This window comes from Hordeum vulgare, chromosome 6H (assembly GCF_904849725.1).
Source record: "Hordeum vulgare subsp. vulgare chromosome 6H, MorexV3_pseudomolecules_assembly, whole genome shotgun sequence".
Taxonomy (NCBI): domain Eukaryota; kingdom Viridiplantae; phylum Streptophyta; class Magnoliopsida; order Poales; family Poaceae; genus Hordeum; species Hordeum vulgare.
The window spans coordinates 495,672,116-495,682,439 of record NC_058523.1 but is presented as its reverse complement, the minus strand read 5'-3'; the positions used below and the strand labels follow the sequence as shown (position 1 = coordinate 495,682,439).

Below are 10,324 nucleotides of genomic sequence, written 5' to 3'. Positions count from 1 at the left end.
TTAAAGATAAATATTACAATGCAACAATAATTCAAATACAAATATTACAATCCAAACATCAGTTTCAAAATAAAATTATTCAAATTTGGATTCAAATTATTTGAATGCATGTTCTAATTGATCATTCTGAAGCTGTGCATGAGTTTGTGGATTGTGAATCTAATGATCTATTCTAGAAATTCCTCAAATGTCAGTGGATTTTGCTCTAGAAGTTGTATAGGATCACACATGTTTTGAAATTCCACACCATGGCGAACTCCCTCACCCTCATCCTTGGTAACCATGTTATCATTATCATAGAGGTTCTCATCACCTCCCACAATGTCTCTGTGTCTCATTATTTAGCAGGCCCACAAAAAACTGCAAAACTGGCTTGAAGCACTTGCTCCAAATGCCCTCTCCATATCCTTTCTGGCATTTTTTTATCTTGCAGCAAAGTGGAATGTTTTTTACCTTGTGGCTCGGAGATGGTCTTGACAAAGGTCATCCACGGAGGTAGATACCATCACAAAGATAGTGCCTATGTTGAACTTATCTCCATTGATAATTTACTTGCATGCAAGAGCTTTGCCTGCACACATTGATGTCATTATGAGACCCTGACTTGCCAAAGAAAGGGTGCCAAATCCATAGATCTGTGATGCAACTGCTTAAAGAATGATCATCGGCTTTTTATAGTGACTCTAGTATTTTCCTGGTTGAGCATATGGGTACTTCTTCCATTTTCAATTCATGCAATTCATAGATCCAAGGATACCTGAAACCCTCTTGATTCTCGAAGTGCCATGAGCAGGGGTTGTATTTGGTTCTCTTAAGTACTCGGGTACAAACACCTTAACCACTTCGGTAGCAAATCTAACCATGTCCTCCAGGCATGTGCTCTCAAATATTCAGAGGTACTCATCGCATGAATATGCAGTTATGCCATAGCAAGCATCCTCAGAGCAATCATGCACTTCCGGAGACATGAGAACCCAATGTGTCCAATGAGATCCTTCTCCATCTTGAAGTAATCATCATAGACCCTGAGACCGAGCCATGAACAATGGTCGTTGCATCTAAAATCGACATCAGAAATAGTTTCTGAATAGCTCATTCGTGGCAAAGTATTCATCATACGCACCCATATGCCCATGTGCCATGTTTCGATTCAACACTCGATGTCCCTTTGTTGAACCCTTGAAGGTGAGAACATGCTCCTCTGCATGCTTCGTTATTCAAGAGTCACCATCAACATCGTCGTCATCTGATGAAGATGAATCCATCAACTCGGCGTAGAAGTACTCCTCGTTTGAATCCATCGTGTTTGTTTCAAAGTGAATGAGAGGACTTCAAAATTTAGCATTACGACATTTTTTTTCAAACATTTGTTGGGGTGGTGTCTGCCATAGACGACATCCACATGGGCAGAGGGTGTCTGGGCATCGACTTGATCCGGAATAGTACGACGTCAGTTTTCACCAAGGCTCAAACGACATCAATAGGGACTGTCAAGGGCTAGGCGGCATCCAAGGGGAGAGAGGATACGATGGTGTCTTGGGAGCACGAGATAGGAAAGCGAAAGAGGAGGGCAAACTATGAACACATGCAAAGCACGGGGTCGGGTTTTGGATGTGGATGTGACACGGATGTCGGACTCTGATATAGCGGACATACGAACTCCCGAAGGGGCCCTTCGATTTGGGATACGGATGCAGAATTCCAAACCAGTCTGTACTGATTTGATGATTTCAGAGGCCGGGGGTTTGAACCTCCTTTTTCAAAAAAAATACTGATTTGATGATTCACATTAGATTGCTAAAAGCGTCCGGACGACCCCGTGTAGGCATTTGCGGGTGCTTCGGTGATGAGATGCCCAAGTAGAAGGGATTCGGCACTTGGACGTGAAATCATGGGCTCTACCAGCCAAAGAATCGAAAATGATGATGAGAGAGCATGTCACTCAACGAATGGAAGGTCGACAACGAAAAGGGCCAAACAACAATCCACGCAAGCATTAGCAAAGCAACGCAGCCAGGGCCACTAAAGATTCCAGCGGTGGAAGACTCCATTCGAGTCTCGGACACAGGCTGGAGGACAACAAACCGTAGTGGAAAGTGGATTGGCATACAGATGCTACCTGTCATGCTAAGACAGAGACTACTACACTACACAGTAGGCACCACACACCACTAGTACTACACTACACAGAATGAACTCGCTACATTTCCTAGTTAGGTACCCAATGGGACCGGGAGCTCAAATGCACCCATATGAACAGTAAAATAAAAAAAAATCAAACCATTTCTGATTTTTTATGAACTTTGACAAATTTTCTACGTGCTTGCAAATTTTTATCATAAGATCACATTCGAGGAAAGCGTGACAAAAAAATAAAAACAATGCTCTAAAAATGCTACTTTCAAAAGCATTTTGAAACACCGATTTTGTTTTTTTGTCACACCTTATACGAACATGATCTCATGATGAAAATTTGCAAGCACTTAAAAAAACTGTCAAAGTTCATCACAAAAAAAATTACTCGAGCTCAAAAGGGTACTTTCTCGGAGATCTCCTCAACTAAGAAACCTTTGATACAGCTCGAGACCAAAACCACGACTCCAGCCCAGCAACAACAAACGAACGACTGGTACATGGGTGGCCACAGCAGGGTACAAATGATATTCACAAACCACAACCCGAACAATCAAAAAACCACACTAGCTAAAAAAATTACAGATGGGGAGAATATCCACGAAGACGCGGGGTCGGTCTTCTTCCAGCCTATACAACCACAACGCGCACCGCCTTGACAAAATGAGAGCGTGCCGCAAGGTCAAGTAAGCCTTACCCGAAGGGTTTACTACACCTTCACCACTACATTACAGCGAGCCGGTGTCAGATGATGCAAGCCTCCTACTCTTTTCCCCCAAATCTAGGTATCAGAGGGTCATCTGTGCTATCTCAACCACAAAATTAATAAGGGGGGACACAAAGGGAAACAGAACCTATCAAAGAATTTCATGTTGCCTGGTGTTAGAGGTGCGATGCGTTATTGGACGTTGCGCGCCAACCCGCCACGTGGTGCACTTCTGCAACAAAGCAACAGAATGGGAGATGGTTTAGTAAAGCTACGTAGTACTAAAACTGGCTGTTTTGAAGAATGGTAGTAGTATTTCTTGGTAAGCTTGAGGTATCAAATTTTAACTGAATACCGAAACTTTACTCTTCCAAACAGGCCCTGATGCTATTTTTGTACCAGATAATGTCTGCATTAACTAGTAGCAAGTAATAACTACTCCCTCCATTTCAATATTATAAGATGTTTTGGGTATTTCAATATGGGCTACATAGGGACTGAAATGAGTGAACAAACACACTAAAACATGTCTACATACATTCAATTTAGAAAAAAATTAGAACATCTCACAGTAGTGAACAGAGGTACTCCCTCTATCCCGAATTACTTGTCTTAGATTTGTCTAGGTACGGATGTAACTAGACAAGTAATTTGGGACGGAGGTAAGAAAGTGATGTCAGCAGGACTAGGAGGGCCGGTGCTCATTATTTCTTGGGGGGAGGGGGGGATCATTGCTTACTAGTAACAACTAATAAAAGCAACTCTCAATCCACCTAATGATATTTTGTAAGGTTTGGTTTGAGGGGCCAAATGGTGAATGAAACATCTGATCCAAACTCCAAACCTAACTCACTTGTTTCTTTCTTGAGACCATGCAGGGGAACTGCAATTCAATGTATTAAGATAGAACTAGATTGGTTTGAGGACCAGTTGGCCCATCGCCACCTCATCCCACATAAGTACAAATTTTCTAGAAATATGAGGGAGTTATCGCGACAAAAATCATGGGATCCAATGATGGAAGAACCATACTAGGCTAAAGTTGTCCCTGAAGTCATTAAGCAGGATTGATAGGAACATGATCTATAATTCAAGGTAAGAATACTTTATATTGGGAGTTGTAGGGCAGATGGCATACTTGGAGTTTAAACAAAAAATTCAGTGTTTTCAAAATGTGAGGCGTACCTTCCGGGAAGTGCCTGAGAAACTGTGCCAGGTCCTCTCAAACTCCCAAGACGCTTGGCCTTGTTCTCTTGTTCCTTCTCGAGGCGCATAGCAGAAACCTCTTTCTCCATAGCAGCTACCTCTCGCCTCATCTTTTTAGCCTCCACTTCCATGGCTTTGGTTAAAGTGTCTACTTTCTTTGCTAACATCTGTAAATGAGGGGGTAAGTAAAAAGGCATTGTACCACGGTGTCTCCTCAAAATGCAATAAGCAGAAACTCCAGCATTATACCTCAATTGCATCATCCTTGTCCTTTAGACTTTGGTCTTTTTCATGGCATGCCTTTCTCAATGAGACCACCTCCTTCTGCAGCATGTCATAGAGTACACCAGAGACCATATCGGTTGAATCACTATTTGTGGTTTCAGTACTTCTCTCTTCTCCACTAGCCTTCCAGCTATCAGTAGTCTCGCAATCCCCAACAGCATCTGTAGATCTATTGAGTAAATGAGGTCCATTCACAAGGACCTTTCCCCGGTCTAGAGACCTCGTACCACCATCAAAAGACCGTGAAGTTCCTTTTGCATGCTTGAGGACCAAGCTGCTGCCGGTAGAAAGAGAGGGTCTCGAATTGAAAGATGGAGATCTCCTCATAAACGCACCAGTCGGGGAGACTTTGGACAAATTATCAGCTCCACCTAGCGATAGACGACGGGAAGATCCACTACTTGTATTCCTTCCTTCTGTAGGAGGACGGCTAGAACCACTTGGCGGCCCCCTCAATCCATCTTCTAGAACTTTTAGGCGCCACTGATACTTTTCCTGAATCCAAAGAATATATGAGAACTTATTCCACAAAAGATGTTTTTTCTTAGAAGTTTAGCTCAAATTCAACGTGGCCGACACCTTTACCTTCACTTGAGCTTCCGATCGAGCCGTTCGCTCTGCAATAGCAAGTTTGTCACGAAGTTGCTGCATCTCACCCTGCAGAAAAAGAAAACAAAAAGCATTGCATGAAACTTGAATCCTATATACCTAAGACAGAGTGACCCCCACTAATTCTAATTATCCCAACATGCACTTCCACATCATCAAAATTGGTGTGGTGTTAGATATACTAGCTTGATCCACTAGCATCCGTCTGACGTACAGACCGGACTGAGATCCAGTGACTTCACGAAGTAAAGCCACGCTGCAACTTTAGCCATCTAATCTCCATCCAAAACACATCCAACGGTCTATATGAGACACAAGCAAAAACTTGAGCATTTAGCCATCTAATCTTTATCCAAAAAGTTCAGTTAGTGAAAATATTTGTATGCTAAAAAGTTTAGTTAGTACGCTGAAGATGTAGTTTTACTTACATATCAGTAAAATAAATCAGTTTCAGTTTAGTAAAGTGAGTTATCTAGAAATTCTGAACCAAAATTATCCTGGTGAGTAACTAAACATTTTCTTGTCTGTCACCATTCAGACAAAAAACAAGGCACAAATTGAAAGATTAGGACTACCAAATACATGATCTGGAACAAATATGTACTCTGACAAAGACGAATCACATGTAGACCGTTGGATGTGTTTTGAAGGGAGATTAGATGGCTAAAGTCGCAGCATGACTTCACTTCATAAAGTCACTGGATCTAATTGCTTCCACTACCATGCAACATGCATTAGTGCATTATAAGTGGGCTTTAAATCTCATTGCTTCCACTTCATCAAGATTATTGTAGCCGTTTGATTTACTAGCTTGATCCACTAGCATCCGTGTGACATACGCATGATAATCCTCTACCATGAAACATGCATTAGTGCATTCTAAGTGGGTTTAGAATCACATTGCATTTAATTGTGGCATGCACAATTTTTTCATGTTTAAATCGTAAGGACCGAATTCATACACAATATGCCCAACTCCGCGGCAACACGGGTGGTATCTTCTAGTAAAGGAAGAGCATGTGTAACTTTGCATAGACAACTACGGATTGTGCCTCAGAATATGCAACTTCGCATAAATAACCACAGGTTGTGTCTCAATAAACAAAGAAAACTTTAATCATCTTTACCTGCAGAAATCTGCGTTCTTCAAGCCACTGTTTAACCGGCATTACTTTGTCATTGCCATCTTTCCACTCATTTGCAACTACAACAGCAACCCTGTTTGCTGTAACTTTTGTTCGAGCAAGTTCACGGTCAAGAACTTTTCTTTCTTCCTGGTGTGCCATGATCACAAAATAGCATGGGTCATTTTTTTGCATAAATAATCAATATTCAAAGAAAATACAACAGTAAAATGGTAGTATGTTACATTCATTTCCTGGACTTTCCGCTGGTAATCTCTAACAGCATTAGCAGCTGCACCACCAGCAAGGACAGCCTCTTCAAGCTCTCTGACTGTTTGACTAAGCTTTTCGACTTCCGCAACTTTTTGGCGGTGCAATCTATCCAAAATCTTATTTTCTTCCTGCAATCAGGGATGAAACCACTTGAGCAGCTATATTTGAATAACTTGAGTTCTTTTCTCAGAACAAGCTTGGAAAATACAAGGTATCTCATACCTGGCAGATCTCAATTTGCTTCATCAGATCTTGGTTCTTGTTTTGCATGTCATCAACCATAGCAGCTTTCGCTAATGCAGTTTGTACAGTCCTTTCTGCTTCTAGCAGTGCTGCCTCCTTCTGCTTTGTCAAACGATCTAATGCTCTATTGTCCTCTTGGAGCTTTGCAATCTAAAAAGAAGCAAGTTAGGCTTTTGTCAATTATATACCAAACATGCATCCAGTGGACACAAGGGCTTGGATCCGTGAATATGCTGGGTGCAGAGTAGGATAAAAATATGACAATTTCATCACAGTCTACAAGAGAGTTAAGATGTGGGTAACACAGCATACCTCTTGCCGAGCAAGCTTTAACTCGGCTTCAAGTGGTGCTAGAATGGCTTCAATAGGTGGCATATCATCATCCTTTTGGGCTGCATGTACTCTACGCAGTGTTGCTTCTGCTGCAAACTGGGCTGCCATAGCTGCTTTCTTCTCATCATTTGTTTTTTTCAGTTCTAGATTCTGCACAAATAGAACAAATGCTTATGAGAGAGCACTCGGGAGGGGGGGGTGGGCTAAAAGAGGTTGGGAATATACTTTGCTATCGAGGAGAGACTCTGTCAACTTGAGCTTCTCATCCAGCTTCTCCAATTCATCAGTGAGCTGCCATCACAATGTAACAAATCAGCAACCATGTTGACAAACGTAGAACAAATTGATCTTTAAAACTTGATCCCTGGTTCTGTTCAAGGGAAAGTTCCAATTTGCACTATGACAACAATCAAAAGTAACATATGCATTAATGCTAGTCTTGGTATGTGTGTCAGGTCATCTTAACAAACCTTAGTGATTTAAAGTTCTGAGTTCAAATTTCCTTGAGAGGGACACTTCAATCAGAAGTAGTCAAAAGGGGGGCACAGAGATAGATTATTATCCAATTCAAAATGAGCATAGTAAGATAACTTTCATTTGACAAAGAAGCAGTATCTGACATATGAAAACAAACAAGCATTACTCGACATGACATTCATTGCTCATGCGTAGGTGTCTCATACTGCCATATGCACAATCACCTTCAGCAGAGACAGATCCTAACCTTCGCGAATAAGATTCAAATTTTACTTCCGGTTTTTAGCAAGCCCGGTTACTTCATTTATGAAGAAACAGTCAGACTCAGTTGATCAAATGCAAGGGCAATAGAATACACAGCACTAACATGGCCAAAAGGTACAGAAAAGGCAGAAACATCATTAAAGCAAACACAGCAACCAGAGATGCACTAAAGATCAAACAATATCTAACTGAAAAAAGGCCCAGTTAAAGGATCTTTAGTTGATCTGAACAACACAACTTAGGTAACTCACTTTTCCAGGAGCTACTTCATTTGGGAAGTTAAAACGTATGTGAGGATAGGATACATATTTGGTCAGAAAGCTTACAAGTTGAGTTCCAAAGGGGGAAAAGGAATCAAGGACCTTAAAAAACAAGTAAATTTCATAACAAATCATATAGGTACACATTTAAGTTTACATTCCAAAGAAAATTTACATAAACGTTTCAATACACCTCACATCCATCAGTTCGTTTGTATGAAACGGAGTCTGAAAGATATACATATCTGTCATGTGGGATCCCCAAGTCAGCAGCCAAAATTTACGTAGCTCTACAAAATTTGTAGCTGTTCAATACTTCTAAAGTTATGATAAAATGTGTCCGAATTTTCAAAATGAATTCTAAGAAAACAACATACTATTTTTCACAAAAAAACATTTATTTGAACAAAATATCCAAGCATTTTGAAGATTCTAAAATACCTAAATTATAATAGGCAACATATATGCCTACTCCAAATTGACCATCATTTAGATGAAATCATGTAACCGTCATTTTTCCTTCATCAAATCTTTAAAAAAAATACAAATTAAAATATTTAGCAATTGTAAATTCACACGCCTCCAATTCAAATTTTATATTCAAATCCATGTTTTCAAGATGATACATTTTTTAAAGACTGTAACATTGCGAGATTTCCTCTGACATTATGCCAATAATAAGATGAAGTTAAATTGCACTGACAGGATATTTGTCTTGTGGCAGCACCTAAGGAATCCCGAAAATCAAGGCAAGGAATTAACCTTGAATCCTCGATACCTCCAAGTATTGGTTATTGCAGTTTGCTCATCGTATCTAGAGCAATTTGTACATCATATTCATCCCTTGTGTATATTAAGAAATTTGAGTGGGCACTGAGCAGGCTCAACAAACATGCAAACTAAACACCAGATATTGCAACCAGGATTGAAGTACAGAACATCAAAATATCTAATAGCACTCAGCATCAAAATTGCTTTGAGTGCCACAGATGTTAGCACTTGCAAAAGTACAGCTTCAGAACAAGGGTAATGGGAATCAATTCTATGAACTAAGACAGGGGCAGCTTCATTTAGCTCTTGCCCTCCTGGCGACCTCACACATTCTTCGAGTTGGTTTAGCTCAAACATATCTTGAAAATCTACTGCAAAAGACAGGGACTTCATAGCCCTGCGTGAACGGTCATAACACTCTGATTCACTAGTACCATCTAACAATGAACAAGACAACCAGAGTATAAGATGGAAAAAATAATGAGACAGTATAACAAGCAAACATGCTGTTACATATATACTCACATCAAGCGCAGCCAAAAAGAAACAAAGAAGAAAAAAAGCACAGCCTAACAGGGAAAAAAAACAAATCACATTCAGTCTTGTTACATGTTGAGTAAAACAGTAAGCTTATGTTGAACTTTCAGAGTTTCAGTATGCCGCAATCGATAGACAGAATCCTCCGAATCCATGAATCGGACAAAATAATGTCCACCAAAAACAAGGGGAAGATTAATATATCTTGTCCCTGACACTCTGCCAGACTAACCTCCCCATCGAGCAAATATGCCCCCAAAATCTCCTATTTGGCTATAAATTCTATTGCACCGACACTATTCCAAGCTCGAAACTGAAAGAAATGGTCGTAGAAAAACAAGGCAAGAATCAGAAGCAGGCTTGGGGATTTACCTCCTCGACGGCCTTCTCCCGCGCCCTCTCCGACAGGCGCAGCGCCTTAATCTCCGCCTGCGCCTCGCCCAGCTCCCTATCCTTGTCTAAGACCACACCAAAAACACCAACCATTCCCCCGTAAGTAGGATTCGAGAGGGCGGCGGCAGCCCATTCCCACGACACGAGCGTGAACCAGAGGTACGGCGAGCCGCGAACCGAACTCACCCCTGACTTCGTTCTCGAGCCGGTTGAGCTCGACCTTGACGGGATCCGAGCCGTGCATCAGCGTGAGGAGCTCGTCGGCGTCCAGGCCCACCTGCGCCGCCCCGCGCCTGCGCGAGGAGCCCCTCTGTGCCGACGCATTCCCCTCCTCGCCGCCGTCGGCCATCTCAGATCTGGGCACCGGCGCCTCAGCCCACCATCCAAATCGCGCGCCCCGCGGCCGCGAGCTCCGGGTCCGCCGGCGGCGACGGTGGCCGCAATGCCGTCCGGGGGTGGGGAACCCTAGCCGCGGCGTCGGGGCTCTGCTTTGCTTTTGCTTTGCTTCGCGTGTTGTTTGTTGTCTTGCTCGAGCGTGTTTGAATAGCGGAGAGGGTGAGGGGGCGGTGTTCGGGGGATTTAAAGCGTCGGCTTTTCGACAGTGATTAGCTTAAAGCCGAGCTAATTAACCGTTGGGCCAGCGGCCCGAGAGGTGGGAGGGGGAGGTCACATATGAGCATGAGAGGCCATGTAGAATTATGACATACGGA

General features: G+C 42.1%; 1 protein-coding gene across 1 annotated transcript; it reads right to left on the bottom strand.

Annotated features, from left to right (window-relative positions):
* Nucleotides 1-2,530: 2,530 nt before the first annotated feature.
* Nucleotides 2,531-10,159, bottom strand: LOC123401429 (microtubule-associated protein 70-2). Its single transcript, XM_045095238.1, has 11 exons — nucleotides 9,801-10,159; nucleotides 9,594-9,679; nucleotides 7,138-7,203; nucleotides 6,892-7,062; nucleotides 6,559-6,729; nucleotides 6,309-6,464; nucleotides 6,067-6,213; nucleotides 4,916-4,987; nucleotides 4,295-4,825; nucleotides 4,025-4,212; nucleotides 2,531-3,071 (listed from the first exon to the last, which is right to left on the bottom strand). The coding sequence occupies exons 1-11, from the start codon at nucleotides 9,961-9,963 to the stop codon at nucleotides 3,032-3,034; spliced, it is 1,791 nt and encodes a 596-aa protein (XP_044951173.1). The 5' UTR covers nucleotides 9,964-10,159; the 3' UTR covers nucleotides 2,531-3,031.
* Nucleotides 10,160-10,324: the final 165 nt, after the last annotated feature.